Source organism: Panthera pardus, unplaced genomic scaffold (assembly GCF_024362965.1).
Source record: "Panthera pardus isolate Hobbes unplaced genomic scaffold, ASM2436296v1 HiC_scaffold_16, whole genome shotgun sequence".
Lineage (NCBI taxonomy): Eukaryota > Metazoa > Chordata > Mammalia > Carnivora > Felidae > Panthera > Panthera pardus.
The window spans coordinates 4,012,451-4,035,154 of record NW_026526721.1 but is presented as its reverse complement, the minus strand read 5'-3'; the positions used below and the strand labels follow the sequence as shown (position 1 = coordinate 4,035,154).

The window sequence follows — 22,704 nt, the reverse complement described above, 5'->3', positions numbered from 1 at the left end:
CCGTTAACACATAACTGTCCAACGTCTCACGGAGATGCTGTGCCCAAGTCGCTGGCACTTAGGTCCCCAAGAGTGCCCTTCTTGAGGGGTGCCACCAACCTGGCCAGTGGCGGGCAAGGAGAAGGGCGGCCACGGAAGGGATCCCATGGGAAAGAACCTTCTGGAGGGAAAAGCAGAGGAAGGAGGAAGCGACGGGTGAGGGCAGGGTGGTCTCTGAATGGACTTGGGGTCGGCGAGGCGCGGCGGCCGGGGTTGACGCGGGAGGGCAGGAGGGCAGGCTGGGAGGTTGGGGCTCCGTGAGAACAGGCAGCAGACTGCTGGCCACCGGGAGAAGGAAGGGAGAGGAAAGGGCGCCCCACCCTGCACCCCCTTTGCTACCCCACCCAGCACTCGCGGCCTTCCTCCGGTCCAGGGGGGCTCCCTCGGGCCGTGCTGGCCCCAAGGGCAGGCCAGAGGGGTGCGTATGCGCCTGGCAGACGGACAGCCTGTAACCTGGGCTGCACCTTCTGAATGGGAGCGAGGGAGCCGCCAGAGGGCAACGCACAGGTCACCCAGGCTCAGCGCAGGGGCACTTAGCAGCCCAGGGTCCGATCTTCATCCCGTGGCTTAGAAGTCCTGTCCTCCTTCCCTCTTTCCTTCTCCTGGCTTCCAGCCGCTCCCCACGTGTGCCCACCCTGCTTCGGCAACCAGGGGCCTCGTGGGGACGCACGAGAAGCAGACGGGAGGGAGTGGGTAGGGATGAACGCAGAGGCCTCCAGCCGGGTTCTCAGCCCCGACAGCAAGGACACAGGGCCACGCACCGCCACGAGGCGGCCCATCCTGCACCCCACGGGGCTCCGAGCTGCACCCCGCCTGCTGCCTGTAGCACCCCACTCCCAGCTGTCTCGGGACGCTTGCCGGTGTCCCCTGAGTGGGGGGCACAACCGCCGGGTCTGAGAACCACTGGTCCCGGCAGCAAGAACGGGGTGGGGGGGCGGGGCAGTGGGAGACAGCCACGGAGCAGCTCACCGGGGTCCCCGACCTCAGGAGTGACTAGGACGTCTGCGTTCTCAGCGGGGCAGGACTTGGCGCTGAGGTGCACCCACGACTCCCAGCTCGGATCGGGCACCTGCTCCCATCCTGTCTCTGCACCGGGGGCCCCTTACCACTGCCCGGGGGGTGGACCCACCCTCGTGCGCCGAGGAGAAGCTGAGCGCAGGAGGCGTGACGCCTCCCGTGGAGAACAGACCTCAAGCCCCCGGACCGCGTTCGCTCAGAAGGAACCTTTACATCACCATCGTGCCGAAGCGCTAAGTACAACTGAGCACACTGAAGAAATGTACAAGTAAAGCCCCGATTTAGGGCTAATGGAAAACAACGGATTATCCTAATGATGTGATTCCTCGGCCCTGCACACACGTTAAGTTGATGGTCGTCAACTTAAAACTGACCCCAGTTTCTGGGGTATTCCTCTCGCCCTGGGCCCTAGCAGGTCCGAGTGGTGGGGTCTGCCCTGGTTTTAGCGAAGGGAGGAGATTGAGACACAATGAACAGGTGCGCATCTGCACAGCCGAGGGAAGCCGGGTCTCTGGCGGCTACGTGTGGTGTCTCTCTGGCCCCACTGTGGGACATGACCCCCTCTAAATGCCCTAGATAGTTCTACTGGGTGGGGGTGGGGGGCAGAGAGAGAGGAAGGGGCCTCTAGGCATGACCACAAGCTGTTCCCCCCAGCCCCCCAATGCGGAGAGATGGAAGGATTCTCAATGTGGCCCCTGCCCAGAGGCTTAATCGGGCCCCAACCTCCTGCACAGGGGTGCTCGCTGGGGTGGGGTGCTGAGGAGGGGGTGGGTTTGCGCAGGGGAAGGGAAGCGGGTGATGGGAACCAAAAGTCAGCTCAGAAACTGGCAGGAGAGATCAGCCGTCGGGTGGGGCGGGCGGCGGGGGGACGAGAGGGGGGTGGGCGCAGGTACCTTTATGCTTCTTGGCAGCATCCGGCTCTGAGACACTCAGGGAGCTCTCCGACAGCTCGTCCCCATCGGGGTCCAGCGGGGCCTGGCTGTCCCACGCCGGGGCCTGTGACTCCTGGTCCAAGTCCCAGGAGCCTAGCTCGCGCTCCTGGGACTCCGGGGCCGGCGGGGCCGGGGCCGGCGCCTCTTCCTCCTGCGGGGCAGAGACGGCAGCCGCCCCCGGAAGGGACGGGGGGTCCTCCTGGGGGTTGCCGTCCACGGAGGCCGCGTAGTCCAGCATGAGGGCGGCGGCATTGTCCTGAGATAGCGAGGTCTGTCCCGGGACAAGAGAAAAAAGCCAGCATGAGGGACGACGGCAAGGACACACGGAAGGAGGGCCGGCACGGAAAAGCCCGGAAACCTCTGTCCAAACATGCTGGGGGTGATTCCAAAGAGTCAGAAGTCGCCCACGGCTTGTCTTCCAAGGGGGCGGCAACTGGGTTTCCAAGGGACTGAAGTGCGGTGACTATGGGTCTCCGCTCACAGCAGAGGGTCGGGGCCCCTGGTGCCAGGGGCCCTTCACACGTGGAGGGGCATCGAGGAAGCAGACACCCTTCTCCAGCCTGCGGGAGGGAGAGCACTTCCTTCTAGGAGGCGGACAGCACGCTGGGGGGGGGGGGGGGTCACGGGACGTGGGCTACAGATTCTGTCTTTTCACACTTATCCTACAGGACTTTGTTTTCTGCCGGCAGAAATTGCTCAGCATACATGTCGTAGCCTGAGAATCCGGGGTGCTCCTCTCAGCCGCGGGGCTGGGTGGCTGCAGGGCGGGAAGGTGGTCGCGAGGGGCCTGGGGCGGGCCGCTGTCTGATGCCCACACTCTGCCGGCTTGCGGCGTGCCCACTGGCTCAAGATGGGACAACCTGAGCGTCCATAAAGAAATCGTAACTGCAGGGGGTTGGATATGTTGAACGTGCAGACCCTTGGGCTCCTAAAGAGCCACAGAAAGCATAGAAGACATGGTCAGGAGACCCCGTGGGTCCCTCACAGCCGGCCGGGACTCAGGAGAACGCAGCCTTTGGGCCTTGGCCCTTCTGGGGACGCCGTCGCCCCCTGCTGGCTGAGGCCGGAAGTGCACTCAGGAAGCCCAGAGAGGCCCCCACCTGGGGCCTGGGGCCTCGGGGGCCGTGTCACGGCTGCCCGGCAGGCGTGGCAGCTGGTACGTGAGCACCAGCCACCGAGGCCCCGAGTACAATGGCAACACTGGTGACGCACCTCTGGCACCTGCCACGACCCACTGCGGCACGACTTCTGGACCCGCCACGCTCATGGCCTCCGAGCACCCCCCTCCGTGTTCAGAACGTCGTCTTCCTCGTCCCCCATGACTTCCTGGTCTCCCAAACGCCCCTCCGTGGCCCATTCCTGGCCCATCTGAGATGTCAAACACGAGTACGGGGCTGTAGCGTGGCTCCCTGCCCTGAGGGGCCGGCCCCTCTGGCACCCAGCAGGGCAGGAGAAGGGAGGGAGTGGAGACTGGGGTATGTTTTAGACAATCTGCACGTCTCTCTGGCTGCAAAAGGCATAAACACTCGCTGCAAAAAAACTTCAGTGGTTTGGAGGCGTGCGACGTGGGAAGTGGACGCTCCCCGTCATCGACCAGCGAGAGGGCGGAGGCTAGGTCCCAAAGGGGCCCCCGGGCCAGAGACCTTCGAGCTGCCTCATCAACGGGACAAGCTGCATCCACACGACGCCGTGAACGACCCGCTCGCTGGGTCAGGAAGAGAACCTGCCATTTGCACGGAACTTTCCGGACGTCGTCAAGAGCTCAGGCTACCTTCCCCAAGGAGGAAGCCAGCCCGCCGACAGACGCAATCCGCGCCCCCCCCCGCCCCGCCCCCGCCAGCACATGGCCGCACCTTGGAGATCCCTGATATGATGATGGTGCTTTTCTTCCGTGGAGACTTGACCCTCAGCTTCGAAGACTCGCTGAGCTGGCGGATGGCGACTTCCGCCACGGGGTCCGAGCCATTCAGAACCAGGAGCTCTGCGGGAGGGAAGGCAGCACTGAGCATGTGCACACACGCCCCCTGGAGACTGCCAGGGCTGACGGAAATGGTCCCCAGGCAGAGGTCGGCAGATACCTTCCGGAAGGGGCCAGAGCCTAAATGGTTTAAGGTTTGTGGGCCGGCGGGTCACCGGGTCCCGGCCACTCACCGCTGCCTCTGTAGGGTGAGAGCAGCCAGAGCTCTGCCAGGCTGGGCTCTGAGGCAATTTATGAGCAGGACCAGGGCCACATTTGGCTCACAGACCACCCTCGGTCCACGGCTGCTTCTGGAAGGTTCCACGTACTCACTGATGCACGTTTACTCAGATCCCTGCGTTTTCTTTTTTTTTTTTTTTTTTCAATGTTTTTTATTTATTTTTGGGACAGAGAGAGACAGAGCATGAACGGGGGAGGGGCAGAGAGAGAGAGGGAGACACAGAATCAGAAACAGGCTCCAGGCTCCGAGCCATCAGCCCAGAGCCTGACGCGGGGCTCGAACTCACGGACCGCGAGATCGTGACCTGGCTGAAGTCAGACGCTTAACCGACTGCGCCACCCAGGCGCCCCGATCCCTGCGTTTTCTTACACGCCAGTCATACCTCCGCAGGGTTGACGAGAAACAAGTCAAGCAGGTAGGCTGACAAACAAAAACACCTCTAACCTTGTGGAAGATTTGAACTCCGCAAGGCAATGAGGCTGCCCCTTTTCCCTCCCGAGGGACTCAGCACCTAGCATTCACGTGAGCCAGTTGGCCAAGGCAGCTCCGTCCCGTGGTTCCTACCAACCCCACCGCCGGCCGTCGTCTGTGGGATGCTTAGCACCTGGCAGGTGCGGTACAAAGGGCTCCGTGCACATTGTTTCGTACAGCCATCCCACAAACCCCAAGAGCCAGGTGCCTTTTTTATCCCCAGTGGAGACACGGGGGACCGTCAGGGAGCCAGGGAGGCGGCAGAACCGAGAGGCTCAGCAGGTCTCGGACGCAAAGCCGGAACGCGTAACCTGACTGAAGTAGCTCCCGTGACGCCAGAGTCAAACGAGGCCATTAAAGGGGCAGGAACGTGTTCACAGGAACACCTGCCGCCTCAGTTTCGGCTGCGGCCCGAGGACAATTCCAGAGGAAGAAGCAAAGGGCCAATGAGGCCAAGAGCGGCCTGGCCACGGACCCACAGTGAGAAGGGAGAGGGTGACAAGAAGGGGTGGGGCGAGGATCCCCCCCACCCCACCCCAGGAGAGAGCTTCACTGTCCCGCCCAACACCCCACGCCAAGCCCGGAGGTCCTGAGCTGTCCTCCGAAGTCCCATCAAAGTGCCAGGGGCGCCCGAGAAAGTCACTAGGGCACCTGCGGCACAGGGAGCTGACCTCGGGGCCGGCCCCACGGCCCATGCACCAGATGGGGAGCCCACCATGGAAGCGTCAGCCCGGGCTCCTTTAAAAAGGGATCCCTGTGCAGGGGAAGGTGTCCCCACGGTCGCTGGAGCACACTGCCCCTGGCAGGGAAGGGGGCGTCAGGAGCGGCCAGCACGGCAGGGACACTGCGTGCGTCTAGGAAGCTGCATTGGGGGAACCCAGCGGTTTGCAGAGAACCACGGAAACAGGGACGGGGCTGAGGGAAAACGAAGAGCTCCCTGCCCCTGTCCCCTCCTCCCTGTCCCCTCCTTGACCTCGGCAAGATCAGACACAGGACTCAGGGAATGGGGACAGGTGCCCACCTGCCCCTTCTCTGATGGCAGGTCACACCCGAGCCAAGGGACAAAGCCTCGTCCCCAGAGTTAGATCGCGCTTTGATCTAGGGAGACGGTGAAACCCACCTCTCCAAAGACGCCGATTACCTGAAAGTGACCATAAAAATGGGAAATTTGCAGGCAGGGGTCTGGGGGAAACCACTCCTAACAAACAGCTTTTCGGGGACAGCGGGAGACAAAAACAAAGCCGCCTTTAGGCTTTCGCCCCTGCGCCCTGCTTATTTTACGATGTTCACAGCACTGGCCCACGGGGCAACAGAAAAATAATGCTCGAAAGTTTTATAAACTGGGTTTTTACGTTTATTTTGTTAAAGCACCTGCTAAAACTAAATGCCACTCCTGGTCTTTGGCTGGCTTCCCTTTCCGCTTTTTCCCAGTTTTTCTCCTTTTACTGGAAAAAGCTCCTCCCAAACTCTGAAAAGGAAATGCTGACCTCGGGGCAGATGCGAAAGGCATGAGGGAAGAGGCCAGGAGGAAGGAAAAGGCGGTGAGCATGCCCGTTACCTGTGTCCGAAGAAGAGAACGTCTTACTGACAGGGGCGCCGTGACAGGAGACGGCTTGGACAGAGATGTCCTTCTCAATGACCTTCACCTTGACAGGTGTCTTCAGGGGAGACTCTGCCAAAGGAACATCCTGGTCATAAGAGGGCCCCCAAAGCCGTCTGAACCTACAGTTTCTGGAAAGTGAAATCACATCTCTCGCGCCAACGCCATCTGGGCGGTTGGAAACGGCCAGGGCAAACCTTCAGATTGTTGCACAATCTCATTCTTTTTTGGGGGGGTGGGGGTGGGGTGGGGAGGGAGAACCCAGGTTTCAGTACAATTTCAGAAATTAAGCCAGAATTTCACATTCTGTTTTGTATTCACGAATGGGGCCAGGCAACCTATTCTGGGAAGATAACACATCTGTGCGAACAGACGTACAGCCCGAATAAAAGTTAGTGACCCACGTATACAGAAGTTGTCCCTACAGCGGAGGCTGAGGGGACTGGTGCAGAATCCAGCTGGATCTAAAATGATGGCACATCAAGCCTACGAAAAAATGGTTTTCGGGGTGCCTGGGTGGCTCAGTCGGTTAAACATCCGACTCTCAGTTTCGGCTCAGGTCGTGATCTCACAGTTCGTGAGTTCAAGCCCCGTGTCGGGCTCTGTGCTGACGGCATGGAGCCTGCCTTTTTTTTATTTGTAATGTTTATTTATTTTATTTTTGAGACAAAGAGAGGGAGAGACAGAATGCGAGCAGGGGAGGGGCAGAGAGAGGGGGAGACACGGAATCCGAAGCGGGCTCCAGGCTCCGAGCTGTCAGCACAGAGCCTGCTTGGGACTCTCTCCCCCCCTCTCTCTGCCTCTCGCCCGCTCACATGCGCGCACACACTCTCTCTCTCTCTCTCTCTCTCAAAAAATAAATGGCCAAACTTAAAGACAAAAAAGCTAAGCAGAGCCCTGCCGGTTCCCGCTCCTTCTGTGCCACGAGAGTGTCTTAACCTCGCTCCCTGCGGCGCCCTGCTGGCCAGGGGGCCACGGCGCCCGGGGACGGCATGAGTCCAGGCCGGGGGCCCACTCTTCATTCTCACCAGAGCTCAGCGGGGACGCCCTCCCCGTGTCGACACGCGGCTTGGTTTTCACGGCAGTGACGGTAGTGACCACGGTCCCACAGGGCATCACCATGCGGTCTTTTCCCACCTTCGCAGCAGGAGCGGGTGGAGCGGTCTGCCAGGATTTCGCTTCGCCGGGCTCTACGTAAGAGAACTGCAGAGAAAGCTGGTTACGCGCTCCTTACGGCACCCGGCCCGGCGCCTGGACGGGGGCGGGGGACTGCCTTCCTCTGCCATAACCTCTGCCTTCTTCGATGAACGTCACCTAGTCTCCGAACTGTCCGACGACTGACCCGGGGTTCCCCACCACGGACAGAAGGCGGTAAGACCCGCGCTCAAACCCACCCACTCGCCATGCAACGACGGAACAGAGGCTGGAGAACCCAGTGCAACCAAGTGGCCCTTTCCGGGGCCGGCCCACGTGACACGACGTCGTGGACCGCCACCCACGTGGCAGGCGACTCGACGCGACTGTGGGCGGGACGTGGCCCGTCCGAGTCTGGAAACGCACAGCACGCAACGGGCTCTCGGGAGAGCGTCCTGCTTCAGGCAAGAGGAAGCCTGACGGGTGAAGACGTTCCTTATCTCAAGTGGGTCTCGAGCGGCTCAAGCCGGAGCGCGGCCACGGCGGGCAATGTCGTCGTACCTCTGCGGTGACCGAACCCAGCACCGAGCTGCCGAAGGAGGGGCCGCTGGTCAGCGTAAAGCTCTGTGGCCCCGCAGGCTGCTTCTTGAATAAATCTAAGGGAATGGTCGTCACCGCCGACAGAGCTAGAGAAACAGGACACAAGTAAGGAACCCCGTGGGCGTGCCTCCACGGGGTGCCACGGAAGCCACCGCACCCAGGACGAGTCCCCGAGGCGCCGCTCCAGACCACCGCAGGTGGAAAAGCCTGTGCGGGAGTCGAGAGTGACAGCCCTGAGGGCCAGGGGGCCCGACCTGCAAGGCTGGGATGCAGACCCACCGATGCAGATCTAGGAAGCCGAGAGCTGGGCAGCGGACGTCAGGAGAACATCCTTATTCTCAGGAAGGACTCGCCAAGGAGAGGGGGTGTGAAGGGCCTGCGCGTGCGTGTGTGTGCGCGTGCAGAAACAGCGTGTGCAAAACCGAGAGCCGCCACCCAGCGTGAGCACAGGTAACAGAGGCAACGGGGCAAAATGTCAAAAGCGTGTGGGTGTGAGTAGAGGTTATATGGCTGTTCTTCGTTCTGTTTTGTGGTTTTCGCACGAAATTTCGCAGGCCCCACGAGGCTGTACAGGACTGAACCGCCAGCGGAGCGAACGAGCCGTGCGTCAGGGGTGGATTCGGAGGGGCTTCTCCGCAGGCGAACACCTGCCCGGTCTGGGGTCAAACCACACGCCTGCCCTTGGCACTTGGCCCTTGGTCGGGAGCGCCTCCCTGCCTCCCCCCAAGACAGCAGAATCCGGGAAATGGGCTCCGAATTCTTGCTCATACATAGAAGCTTAAATTGCTTTTTCCTGGGTCTTGGTAACTTTAGGAGACATCCAAACGGCCCGGGTTTGTGGCAGGAGAAGCCAGGAGAGGGTCCCCCTCTCCAAGTTTGCTAAGTCTAAGGGCATCTTTAGAAACCTAATAAATATTGATACTCCTGACTCAAGCACATGTGCGCTCACTGTCCGAGCTCACTGTCGTGATTTTTACCTTTGACTGTCGCTCTCTCATCTCTAAAGCATGTGTCCAGTACAAGCAGCTGTGGCTTATTTTACAAGGAAGAGCCGGTTGAAATCCACAGAGACAGAGAGTAGAGTGGCGGGGGAGGGCGCCAGGGGCTGGGGGGAGGAGGGGACAGGGAGTTGTCTCAGGGGGACAGAGTCTCGGCTTGGGAAGATGGAGAAGTTCTGGAGACGGACAGCGGTGAGGGTTGCACACAGTGGGGATGTACTTAATAGCACTGAATGTTACCCTCAGAAATGGTTAAGATGGTCATTTGCATGCCACAAGCGTTTTGCCACAAGTTGAAACAAAACAAAACGGGTCAATTAAGGCTAAGAAGATTGAGAAGTGCATCTCTAAACCAAGAATTACTGAATAAAAAATTTTAGATATTTGTTTTAAAAAAGAGAGAGAGAGAGAAAGAAAGAAAGGTAAAAACCAGCTGAGTATATTCTTTTCCAAAATGTATGACCTTGGGGGTCCCAGGCGGCTCAGTCGGTTAAGCGTCCGACTTCGGCTCAGGTCATGATCTCACGGTTCGTGGGTTCGAGCCCCGCGTCGGGCTCTGTGCTGACCGCTCGGAGCCTGGAGCTGCTTCCGATTCTGTGTCTCCCTCTCTCTCTGCCCCTCCCCTGCTCATGCTCTGTCTCTCTCTCTCTCTCAAAAAAATAAACATTTAAAAAAAATGTATGACCTTGTCAAAAATTGAAATGGACTTTCAAGCCAACGTTGCCTTCGGAATTCCAGCACGCTCTGTGGGGTCTCCCGCCCGCGCCTCCCAGCTTCTCCGGGTCCCCGTCAAGGCAGCTGGACCAACCCCCCCGGAGAGCAGGGCCTCCATCTACCTGCTCGACACCCACCTCCTGATGATTGTTCTTCCTCTGAAATCTCCAAGTACAGCTCCTTCGACTTGGCATTCAACTCGCTGCAGGAAAGACAAAGAATCCTTAAGCTCCATTAACTTTTTGAAACGGTGTTTTTTTTCTGACTGTACAAAGAGATACAAATCACCATCAGTATAAAGATTATCTGCAACCTGACTATCCCCAAACGGTTGCCGTTAATATTTGGTTGCCGGTCTCCCAGGATTCTCCGCGACTTCCTGGCTGATGACAGAAACGTTGTACACAGCCGCTCTCTTGATACGGGGGCCACTGGCCACAGATGGCCACCGAGAGCTCAAGGTAAGGCCAGGGCAAACGGAGGGCCTGAACTTAACTTTGTTTAAGTTTAATTAGTTGAAATTTCAGGAGCGACATGTAGCGAGTAGTTGCTGAATGAAAAAGTGTAGCTATATGGGCACCTGATGGCTCAGTCGGTTGACCATCCGACTCTTGCTTTCGGCTCAGGTCATGATCTCATGGTTCGTGGGATCGAGCCCCGAGTCGGGCTCCATGCTGATAGTGCAGAGCCCACGTGGGATCCTCTCCCTCCGCCCCTCGCCCGCTTGCACGTGCGAGCTCTCCCTCCCTCCCCAAATAAACATGTTTTTAAAAAGTGTAGCTATGGGGGCGCCTGGGTGGCTCAGTCGGTTAAGTGTCCAACTTCTGCTCAGGTCATGATCTCACGGTCCGTGAGTTCGAGCCCCGCGTCGGGCTCTGGGCTGATGGCTCAGAGCCTGGAGCCTGCTTCCGATTCTGTGTCTCCCTCTCTCTCTGACCCTCCCCCGTTCGTGCTGTGTCTCTGTCTCAAAAATAAATAAACGTTAAAAAAATTAAAAAGTGTAGCTATGTAATTATCTAAAAACAAAACATAGAAAATGATAGACCTCTCTCTTTTTTTTTTTCAATTAAGATACGGGACATCTTTCCACGTCTGACACTACAGAAGAACGTCATTTTTACTAGATACCCAGTGCTTCACTATGTGGCCTTTTATTTTGTCCGTTCCTTAATAACCAACCCTTAATAATTGTCGGTTGTGGTCAACGTCCCGTAATTATAAACAAGCGAAGAGAAACATCCTTATCCATACATCTTTGTAAACACTGTGCGATTATTTCCTTAGGGAAACTGTAGATCCCAGCCAAAAGGTATGTGCATTTAAGAGATTTTCTCTCCCTCTCTCTCTTTTTTTTTTTAAATTTATTTTTAACAGAGAGAGACAGAGCGTGAGCAGGGGAGGGGCAGAGAGAGGGAGACACAGAATCCGAAGCAGGCTCCAGGCTCTGAGCTGTCAGCACAGAGCCCGATGCGGGGCTCAACTCACGAACCGCGAGATCATGACCTGAGCCGAAGTCGGACGCTCAACCGGCTGAGCCACCCAGGCGCCCCATCTCCCTCTTTTTTATAATACGCCTGGAGGACTTCCAGAATGGCTATTCCAATCCACGCTTCCACTGGCTGTTCTCACTCCCCTACTCTCTACCACCCTGTAAGGTGAAAAAATTCTCTTCTGTCTACACACTTGTATTGAACTACTTGTGAGAGTGAACATCTTTTCAAAAGTTTCTAGCTACCTATAGTTCTTGCTTTCATATTTCCAGCTCATTTTTCCCCCGTTTTCCAAGGGAGCGCTCCTATTTTCATTAAGGATTTATAAAAGCTCTTTATGTTACACGTGGGACGTCTGCGGTCAGTACTTTTTCCTAATGGTTCATCGTGCAAGCATCAGAAAGCAATTGATTTCTGCAGAGTTAGCCACTTGACTGGAATATGACTTATACCGGTTTCCTAATATTCTTTCTAGCCTGTATCTATTGTTATTTCTAATAGTTTTAACTGATTTTCGCAAGTAGCCTAGACATGTAGCCGTATCACCTCCAGGTAATGATTCGTGTTGTCTCTTCCTTTCCAATCCTTGAACATGATCTCCTTTCCTCATCTCGCTGTACTACCCATACTTTTCGAACAAAAACAGTGGGTATGAGCCCAGCTGGTCTGGCTGTATCATTCTTAATGTGCCGCGGGGGTGCTGCTCGATAATTCCTTGCTTGGGTTTCCTACACCATTTCTTAGAATTTCCCTTTGTCCGCTCCCTGCCAGCGTCTGGTATCAGCCTGAAGTTTCCTCCATCCTGCTCCAGATGGCATGTGTATTTCTTTTCTTTTTTTTTTAAATTTTTTAATGTTTATTTATTTTTGAGACAGAGACAGAGCATGAACGGGGGAGGGGCAGAGAGAGAGGGAGACACAGAATCTGAAACAGGCTCCAGGCTCTGGGCTGTCAGCACGGAGCCCGACGCGGGGCTTGAACTCACGGACCGCGAGATCATGACCTGAGCCGAAGTCGGAGGCTCAACCGACTGAGCCCCCCAGGCGCCCCAAAGTGTGTGTATTTCTAAAGAAAAGGGAGCCCGACCACAGTGCTCTCTGGTCACAGCAGGACGTGGGCAAGGAGGAAACCCACGCCCAGAGCCGCCTTCAGAAAGAAATCCACGTTCAACCTAAAACTACCTCGGATGTTGGCTACGCATTTAAGCGAAATTTATTTTTTAGTTTTAGTTTTTGGCGTGAACGGTGCTGCAAACCGACTGCCGGGTTGGGCGGTCTTGGACAGGTGTGGCTGTACAAACCCCAGCCCAAGATAGCCGGGCTGTACGCACAAGGTGAATTCTTCTTCCCAGGTGAGGTCCGCAGCGTTTTTCGCGAGGGCGCTGAACTTCTGAACGGGATCGTTCAGCCGAACTACACACTGTGGGTTCACGTAGCCTGTAATCGAACAAAGGGGCATTTTAATTTTTTAACCGCATCACACGTATACACATTTTGCATATAACAGGCGGCATTAAATGCCTGAGCTCTCGGCTTACCCGCTTCTGGGGGGACAGTTCTTTGTTTCCTTTGCCATTAGCAAACTCTCGAAGCACCTCATTTGAGGTTTAAGGTTTTCTATCCCCAACTTGGTATCTATTGACCTTGGACAGACCCCAAGTGCCCCTGCTCCCTGCCCTGGGCGGGAGGGGAGGGGGGGACACTCCCCAGGGGCGACATCACTACAGAAGATGCGGCCCCCACTTCTGGACAAGACTAACTGCTTGCAGAAGGCAAGTCCTCTGGAACGACCCCCAAGTGTGGGGGGTACCCCACAGGGAAGCCATGTCCCTACTTACAAGGGGTGTCTTTTTACACCTGACTCGGCTCAGTCGGACTCCTGTTTGGGGATCACTGATCCCCGTCACGGGACATTTCACTAGTGAACAGTTGTCCCACGGCATGAAGGTGTGGACACACGGCGTAGTCAGTCATCACCGGAACGCACAGACGCTTTACCACATACCCCGCGGTGCCACGTGTTCTATCACATTATCTTATGAATCTTCACAATCACCGTGGAGGGGAGACACGGACCCAGATGTGCACCTGCTGGCAGAGGCGAGGAACAGGGACCCCAGCCCTGGCCGACTGAGTCCAGAGAGAGATGCCCCTCGGCGGCTAAACACTGCAGCCCCAGACGGCAACATCCAAGTGCTTTTACCCGAACAATCACCTAGGACGAGCTTTGCACAGACTCTCATTTGTTACATGCGGACAGTCTGTGCTTTGGGGACCGGAAGGAAGTCCCTGCAGATAAACAACCCTTAGTGTTCTCGGACAATAAAGAAGAATTCATTCCCGGTCTCAGCAAACTCGGATCACAGTGGAAAGATGTGTCCTGTCCCAGGCTGCTGTGCATGTGGGGGCTCAGCAAACGTTCAGGAACAGCTAAAAAGAATAATCTGTTTGGGGCGCCTGGGTGGCTCAGTCAGTTAAGCATCTTGACTCCTGATCTCAGCTCAGGTCACGATCTCACGGTTTGTGAGCTCGAGCCCCACGTCGGGCTCTGTGCTGACAGTGTGGAGCCTGCTTGGGATTCTCTCTCTCGTCCCCTCTCTCTGCCCCTTCCCTGCTTGCACTCTCTCTCTCTCTCTCTCGAAATAAATAAACTTAAAAAAAAAAAAAAAAAGAATGGTCTGCAATACTTTTCACTCCGATAATAGCCCCTCCCAGCACCGAAGCATCCCCGATGGGCCAAAGCCCTTCTGATGCTCCCTAAACTGCCCCCGTGGCACCTCGGCTTCTAGAAAAGGAGAAGGTGCCTATCGCCTATCAGTCAGGGATGCTTAACATGGGTTTACTCGTTCAATAGTTCAAAAAAAAAAAAAAAAAGGATGTGCCTTCCAGACTCAAGAGAAGGACAAGGTTACACACGACCGCATTCCTTTCTGCCCTCAGCCTTCATGTATGAAAGCCGGGACCGTTTTTTAACTGCCCCTCTTTGCTGTTATGGTTCTCAGGGGCTCTTTCTGCTCAAAGGCGGGGGTCACGCCGCAGACCCCACTGGAGGGTGCCACGGCGAAACCACAAATCACCCTGCGGGACGGTCCCTTCTGGAACCAGCGGGGTTCCCTGCGCCACCTGCCTGAAGCACCAGGATCGTGCAGCAGCGAGGCCCGGACGTTATTCACCGACAGCTTGAGTTCGTGGGCCCTGGGAGGTTTGGGAGGGCAGGATTCCTGAGGGCTGGGTGCAGTGTGCTGCAGGTTCTGTGAACAGAAGCACACAGGACAGTGACCTGCGGGGAAGAAGGGGCGGCCGCCCAACACCTCGACACCTGTCACCGGGGGCAGGGGGCGTCTTCAGGACCGTCTGCACGGGGCGCCTGACCCTGGGGTCTGCTCTGCGACGATTTTTTCCCTTCTCGTGGGAAGGGAGGGCCCCAATCAACCAAAACCTCTTCCCTTGCAAGGGAGCCTCTTATGCCCAAATAAAGCAGGTGCGGGGGCGCCTGGGTGGCTCAGCCGGTTAAGCATCCGACTCACGGTTCCTGAGATCGAGCCCCACGTCAGGCTCTGGGCTGATGGCACGGAGCCTGCTTGGGATTCCGTCTCCCCTCTCTGTCCCTCCCTCACTCGTGCTCTCTCCCTCTCTCAAAAATAAATAAACAAACTTTTAAAAAAGTTTGTCAACCAGGACCCTGCTGATTGTGACCTGTAAGAAGTAGTCACAAAAGTCCTTAGGCTCCAAGTCCATGAGTACTGGGGCCAGAGCAATCACAGGGCTGGGATGGAGGTAACATATTTCAATTATATATGCATGACAATTAATTTTATGTGTCAACTTGACAGGGCCACGGGACACACAAGTATTTGCTCATTGTCCTGGGTGTTGCTATGAGGGTATTTTTGCACGAGGTTAACATTACAATCAAAAGACCAAGTAAAGAAGGTTGCTCTCCCTAATGTGGGTGGGCCTCGTCCAATCAGTTGAAGGCCTGAACAGAACAAAGGCCGACCTTCCCTGGAAAAGAGGAGATTCCTCCAGCCTGACTGCTTTAAGCTGGGATATCAGTTTTTTTCCTGCCTTTAGACTTGAATGGAAACAGTTCTTCATGTCTGCTGGCCTTCAGACGGGAAGTGCCCCCGGGGTTCTCCTGGGTCTCCAGCTCGCTGACTCACCCTGCAGATCCTGGGACTGTCGGCCTCTGTGATCACGTGAGCCCATTCCTTACAATAAGTTTTTGTGCATGTGAACAAATGTACATTTATATAAATACACAACTGGCTCATGCAGTTACGGAGGGTATTAGATAAAGCCTCCTCGCTTCGAGGGCATGTTCTCATAGCTGATTGGGTTTCCCAGGTCCCATAGTCCTGGAAGGATGAGATCCGAGACCACAGGCTCTGAGGGGACGGCCAACACAGAAAAGCAGAGGGTCAAGGCCAATGAGGGCTGGACCGTGCGGAGAGGCCCAGACACCTGTTCCTTCCATCCCACGGGGCTTTGGAACCCTGTGCCCTGAACTCGAAGCTCGTCCCTGACACGGTCAAGATCACCAGCAAGCAGCCGTTCACTCTGGCTCTCCCACGGGGGGGTGGAGGGACAAGGGGAGCGCGTGCAGATTCTCCAGGAGGGGGACCCTGGTCCCAAAGGGTCGGGAAGCTCCGCCCTCCGTGGACTGACTTACCTGAACTTCCCTCACATCCACAGGCTTGGTGCTCAGAACCACCGACGGCGAGGCAGAACCAACCAGGTGCTTCAAGATATCCTTGAGGGTTTCAGACACTGCTTTCGTCTCAGCCGCCCGCTCCTGCCGGAAGAAGACAAGCCACCCAATCATTTCATGACCGTCGCCGTGCAGCCGGACGGGCAGGTGACTGCTCTCCTCACCGCATCCCCCAGGCAAAGCCCGCTGGGTGCGGCCTGGGCTCCTGGGAGGTCAGATTAGGACAGGTGACGTCTGGGAGACGGGGTCCTCCGATCTCACAGATCATCAGGCCCCTTATTTCTAAAAACGGCAAAAGTAAAGACACGGGATACAGAAACATGCTGCTATTTCTGCGTAAACCCTTTCCGACAGATGTGTTTTTTCTGTCTCGCGTGACATTTTTTTTTTTTGAAGTTAAAAAGTATTCAAGTAAGTGAAAAGGCCCGAGGAGAAAGACAAGCTTGTAGAGGAACAAAACTGGATGATTTGTGTTACCAGGGGTCAGCTCCATAGAGCTGTAATAATTCACACCCAACAGAAACGTGTTCCTGCCTTCCAGAATGCACACAGCACCACTGTTCATAAAGCCCCAAACTGGAAACTCCCTAAGTATCCGTCAGTCTCTAAATAGATACGTAAACTGTGGGGCAGTCACACGGAGGGACTGCCACACCAGCCCTCTGGTGTCCCTTGTCTCCTCTGGGGTAAATGCCCTCGCTGCGGGGCTCCAGCTACCCCCGCCTGCTCAGGGGACAGGACGTTTGCAGGAAAGACCTCCCCCGGGACCACAGACCCATGGAAAACCTCTGACTTGCAGGGTTGGAGGGATCTCAGAGATCGGTCTGCCGACGGCCGGCCAGGTCCTGCTCTGGCCAACTTAGTCCCAACGTGCCCATTAGCGAACATCTACTCTCTGCTAGAAACTCTAGTAAGTATCAAAATAGCAAATACCCACGTCACTCTTAGGATAAGTCAGGCTCGATCCTAGGCACTTCTAGGTACTAGCTCATTTAATCTTCGCGACCACCTTGACTATCATTGTTCCCACTCGAGCGACAAGGACACTAATGCACAGAGAAGTGAATTACCACGCGTAGGGTCACCCGGCGCGTGAGCGGCAGAGCCGAGAGCCAAACCCAGGCGTTAAGGCTCCGCGGTCTGTACTTAACATGTCGTCCCTTCCCTTCAACACGTCCTCGGTAACACCGATTTTCTTCAAGTGAGGTGAAATCCACGGGACATAAAATTCACCATTTTAAAGCAGACATTCCGGTAGCTTTGGGACGCTCTGCTCTGAGCATTGGGACGCTCAGGGCTGTGCAACCACCCTCGCTCTGTCACCCGTACCCTGATCTCTCGCTCCCCGCGGCCACTCCCCCCCCCAACCAACTGCCCCCTGCCGGCCACTGCTTCTGCCTTCCGCGTCTACGGTTTGCCCGCTGCGACAGCTCCTAGAAATGGGATCGTAAACACGAGTTTTCGTGTCGACTTGCCTCGCTCTGCTTGGCCTTTTCGAGGTTCCTCCATGTGGGCAGCAGGTGTCAGAACCTCATTCCTTGTTTGCGGCTGAAAAAATACTCCATCGTACGGATGGACGGACCTCGTTCTGCTCACGTACTTGAGTCTTTTTTTAACACCCGCCCCCAATTTCTTGTCGCTTCACAGAGGAGGAAATGGGGTGCTCAGATGCCAGAGTTCATGCCCAGATGAGCAGCTGGGTCGGGCCGGCGTCGGATTCATCCCACGCCCTGCCGCGGCCGCCCCGTTCTCTGGGACGAGGGGAGAAGCCTGCCCGGGGAGGCGCTGGTCCGAGCCTCTGCTCCCCAGATCGGGCGCTCGCGACCTGCGAGCACGTTCACACACACCGATGGGGGGAGGGATCGTAAAAACTTACGGACTGACCTCCGCCGGTGCTTTGGGCTGGACGGTAACGGCCGTTTCTGGAGTGCTGACGAAGGACCACTTGATCTGGATGTCGTCTCTCCTGTCCTTCATGTGGAGCTCCAGCTACGAAGAAACACGGCTGTTGGGGAGCTGCCCTTCCCACCAAAACCCCAAGCGTATCCGTGCGCGCGTAGGCCTGTGTGTGTGCGCGCGTAGTGCGCGAGTTCATTTACGTTCTTAGACACCCGCCTGGCCTCCCCTTGCCTTCTCAAAACGGTAAGGAAAACTCTAGCCCGGCCCCATCCCCGCCAGCGCCTTCCTCGGCCTCAACCTGCCACTCAGGGCCCTCAGCGCTGGCGGCTGAAGGCCAGATGTCCCTCAACCCTGTAGTCTATCACATGAATAATTCCCTGGGCCCTGCATTTCTCCTCGGCAGTGTCACTAAGGCGCGAAGGAGAGGGGAGGAACGGAAGGAAGCCAGAGCTCAGCCCAACCCCACTCCCGTGCACTCCCCGCGGGCTGTGCACCTCCTCTCTTGCCTGGGCCAACACCCACCCTCTGACCGGACTCTGAGCCCTGGCAGCCATCCGTCGAACCCGCCCCATCTGTGGCGGCAGAATAATGCCCCCCCCCGCAGAGATGTCCTCGCGAAGATTCTCGTAATCTGTGACTAACATGGCCTGATATGGCAAAAGGGGGCTTCGCGGGAGAGACTAGGGTAAGGGCTACCCCAGTGAGCCCCGGGGAATCAGGTGAGCCCTTAGAGACGGGAGAGGAAGGCAGGAGAGCAGGCCAGCGAGGGGCCTTCACGACGGAGGGAGGATGCCAGGAGCTCGGGAATGAGGGGGCCCGTCCAAGCTGCCGACAGCCTCCAGCTGACCTCCGGCAAGGACACAGGCTCTCGGCCCTCCAGCCCTAAGGACCCGAATCACGCCGACAGCCCAGTGAGCAAGGAAACGGGTCCCCCCAGAGCTTCCAGACCGACGGGCCTCCGGAACGGGGACGTGGGACGTTGGTGGCATGTTAAGCTAAGCCTGCGGGGACTTGCTTCGGGGCCGCGAGGCCAATGCAGGCCCCCCGATGCACTTGTAGCGGCCACAACAGAGGGCCTGGAGTGTCTCCCGCCTTGGTGGTTAGTAACCCAGCCACCTCCAGCAGCCCCCTGTGCTCCGAGGGGGAATCCACAGAGTGGATTCAAAGTGCGTCAAGAGATCAAAGATACAACTGTGCTCCTTGTGTCTGAGCTGCACGAAATGGCACGTGAGCCATCTCGGAAAACCCCATTTCCTCGCCGGAGGTGGACGGGTCTGGCAGGACTCCGTCTGTTCCGGAACAGGCGGTGAACGTCGGGTAAGCGCGTCCCAGACGTTGGAGGTGTTTTCCAGCTACACCGTCCAAAATCTCGGGGGCAAGCGAGAGGGCATTAGCCTCTGACGAGTGCGTGTTGTGACGCTCACCCCCCCTCGACTCTCAGAAGGGAAGTGTTGGCAGCTGGGGCTGGGGGGGAGCGGGGGCTGGATCTCAGAAAAAGGCCATTTAGGTAGCCAGAAAATCTGGTTTGCCCTGGGTATGCAAAACCACGTCTGTGTAGGAAAGGCATGTGGGGCAGTGTCCTCCCTTGTGGCTGGGGGCGCTGGATGACTTGGGCTCATTCCCCACTTAGGCCGCCAAGCACAAGGACAGAGGAAAGGAAACCCAGGGTTGCATCAGCAGGGACCCCTAGAACAGACCCAGAAATTTACGGTGTTCACACGCTGGCCGAATGGGGCGCCCGTGGACCCCCGCTTCGCGGGAGAGACACACAGTTACTGACGCTTTGGGCACCCGGAGCTTGACCACTAAGCCTCTTATAATTACTATACGTGTCTCTACGTAACTTCTATACGTATCATCGTTAACAGTATGCAAAATATATACCAGCACACCTCACACACACTGCAGGTTCGGTCCAGACCACGACAGAGCAGGTGTCACGAGAAAGCAAGTCAAATGAATTTGCCTGGCTTCCCCCCCCGGCGCATAAAAGTTACGCCGACACGACACTCTCCGCGTGCGACAGCGTCACGTCTGACAGGTGACGGCGTATGCGCGTTGACTTAATTAAAACACACTGTATTGCTAAAAGTTGGTAACCATCATCTGAGCTCTCAGTGAGCTGTAATCACGGATCACAGATCTCCGTGAGAAACAGATTAAGGACAAAGTAGGACGTGTTACAGAATCACCCAACCGTGACGCAGAGGCCACCGCAAGCCTTCGGTTGGTGAACGATGCAGTATCTACGAAGCGCAATAAAACGAGGGAGGCCTCTACGAGTCTGTAATTATCATAATAAGAAGCCTATAATCAGAAAAACTACAGGAACACTCATCTTTTAACTTGTAAGACATACTAAGAGTTCTTTTAAAGATCTTTCTCTTTTTTTTAAGTTTATTTATTTATTTTTGAAAGACAGAGCGCGCGCATGGGAGGGGCAGAGAGACAGAAGGGGAGAGAAGATCCCAAGCAGGCGCCGTGCGGTCAGCGCAGAGCCCTACGCGGGGTCCTGTCTCACAAAGCACAAGATCGTGACCGGAGCCGAAATCAAGGGTCGGGACACTTAACCAACTGAGCCATTTTAAAGTTGATTTTTCCATGGGTGGCTCAGTCGGTGGAGCGTCCGACTTCGGCTCAGGTCACGATCTCGCGGTCCGTGAGTTCGAGCCCCGCGTCGGGCTCCGTGCTGACGGCTCGGAGCCTGGAGCCCGCTTCGGATTCTGGGTCTCCCCCCTCTCTGCCCCTCCCCTGCTCACTCTCTCTCGCAAACATAAACATTAACAAACAAACAAATAAATAAAGCCAACTCTTTCCGAAAGAGTCCGGCACTGGGTCCTGAAGCAGCACAGCTGTCCTCCACCTCAGATGCCACTTGCCTTGTCCTACCTGCCAACGACATCCCGGATTTGTGGACGTGCCTTGAGAAATATCACATCTCCCACTTTCGGTGAATGGGCAACCTCTGAATTCATTGTGTGTCTGTGTGTGTGTGTGTGTGTGTACGTGTGCACATGTCTGTGTATAGATGTGTGTGCATATGTACATGTGTATGTGTGTGCGTGCATCTTTGCACACATGTATTGTGCACGTGTGTGCATACATGTGCGCATGTCTGTGGGTGTACATGTGTGTGCACATACGTACGTGTGAGCATGCCGTACATGTGTGTGCACGTATGGATGTGTGTGCATATGTGTGTGCATGTCTGTGTGTAGATGTGTGTGTGCATGTGCACATGTCTTTGTGCATGCATGTATGTGTGCACGTATGTGCGTGCATGTGTGTATGTGCATACGTGTGTGCATGACTGTGTGTACATGTGCGTGCACGTCGTACATGTGTGTGCACATATATACGTGTGTGCTACGTGTGCACATATCTGTGTGTAGATGTGTGCGTGCATGTGCACGTGTCTTTGTGCATACGTGTGTGCATGTGTGTGCGTGCATGTGCACACGTGTACGCGTGTCATACGTGTGTGTGCGCATATACACAACACGCACGCTTTATTTCCTGCAGGTACAATATAATACAGAAGGTCTGGAAACTATGAAATGAATGATTAATAAAATCAGGGAATCACAGCCCCATGGGCACGCCACGCTTACCCCACAGGTTTACGAGCACTGTCTCCCCACGACTCACTCGATCTACCCACGCTTACCTGTAAATGAACTGGGGACAGCCTGACACCGTACAGCTGGCGCCCCGTGTCTCCCGGGGATGCGGGCCCCGCACTGACCAGGAACTGCATGGCCTCGCCCACCACGTGACAGGACACCACCTGGTGGAGGGACAAGGTATGACAGGAGAATTCGTTCCGTGTACCTCTTTCAGTTCATCGACTGCAATACTCAGGACGTTAAAAGTTAGCAAGGACGACAATTTAGAGTTCCAAAGTTGGATAAATACCCAGATTCACATGTTTTCTATTACTTAGTTTGAAAACTGGGAACAGTGTTGCAAGTCTTTTCTTCCTGATGCGTTTCTCCAGAGCTAACGCTGTTTCGCCCAGCAGTTGTTACATTCTTTCCCCACAAGAAGTTTTCCCTTGACACTGTGTTCCATTTCTCCCCACCAGCCGATTTAAAATTCCCCGGACATTTCCAGGTGCCTATGGAGTAAAAGCAATTAGCCGTCTCCGCTCACTAAAAATGAGCCTCAGAAACAACACAAGTGATAGATGTTGCAAGCACAACATTTAAAAATATACCCAGGACACAAGAAGTTGTTTCCATCTGAATAATTTTAAACCTATTATGGTTTTCAAAGACGCGGGGATAATTCAAAGGACATAAAATATTGAACGCTTAGGAAATTATATGGCCTCAACAAAAATAGAATCATAGAGTGAGTTCGCTGAAGGACCTACACGACAAAGACAAGTAATCACACCAGGAATAAGCCAGACCGTATCCCCGATAAAAATCACAAAGCATTTTAGAGAGAGCTGTTACCGAACAGAGAAATATCAAGTTTCTGCCACAGATTCCCGCCACGGGAGAGGATCTTCTAGAATGGAGGGTCACCCCCACCCTGGAAGACTGCCGAGCAAGCCCCTGGGGATGACTGGGACCCATCAGGAGGCCGGGCGTAAGGCAGGAGGTTACCCCCACATTCCCAAGGGAACACCGCAGGCTGTCACTTGGGAAGGAGAAGAAAATTCTTTAATTCTCTGGTGGATTTATCAGAATCTAAAATAAAATACCAAGCGGAAAGATTATCAAAACAGTTACTCGGTCAGGCCCGCTGTTTCACAAAGTTCAGGCTGGGACATCTGCCCCCTTCCTCTTTCCCAACCCCAGCTAGCTCCTCCCTCCCCAACCCAAAGCCCCGCCCCCCCCAGGGCCTCTCCACCCCGGGCTCATCTGCCCCTCCCGCAAAGACCCGACCTGGACG

General features: G+C 55.8%; 1 protein-coding gene across 2 annotated transcripts in view; it reads right to left on the bottom strand.

The window, feature by feature from the left end:
- C2CD2 (C2 calcium dependent domain containing 2) overlaps nt 1–22,704 on the bottom strand; it is a 48,431-nt gene that overhangs the window by 6,466 nt on the left and 19,261 nt on the right. For both annotated transcript variants that reach the window (XM_019432647.2, XM_053903051.1), the window contains 11 exons: nt 21,470–21,589; nt 17,788–17,892; nt 15,865–15,987; nt 14,320–14,443; nt 12,524–12,629; nt 9,841–9,905; nt 7,953–8,077; nt 7,286–7,460; nt 6,216–6,329; nt 3,842–3,969; nt 1,950–2,259 (listed from right to left, as the gene is read on the bottom strand). In XM_019432647.2, coding sequence (XP_019288192.2) covers nt 1,950–2,259; nt 3,842–3,969; nt 6,216–6,329; nt 7,286–7,460; nt 7,953–8,077; nt 9,841–9,905; nt 12,524–12,629; nt 14,320–14,443; nt 15,865–15,987; nt 17,788–17,892; nt 21,470–21,589 — 1,495 coding nt within the window. The remainder of the gene's footprint in view (nt 1–1,949; nt 2,260–3,841; nt 3,970–6,215; nt 6,330–7,285; nt 7,461–7,952; nt 8,078–9,840; nt 9,906–12,523; nt 12,630–14,319; nt 14,444–15,864; nt 15,988–17,787; nt 17,893–21,469; nt 21,590–22,704) is intronic.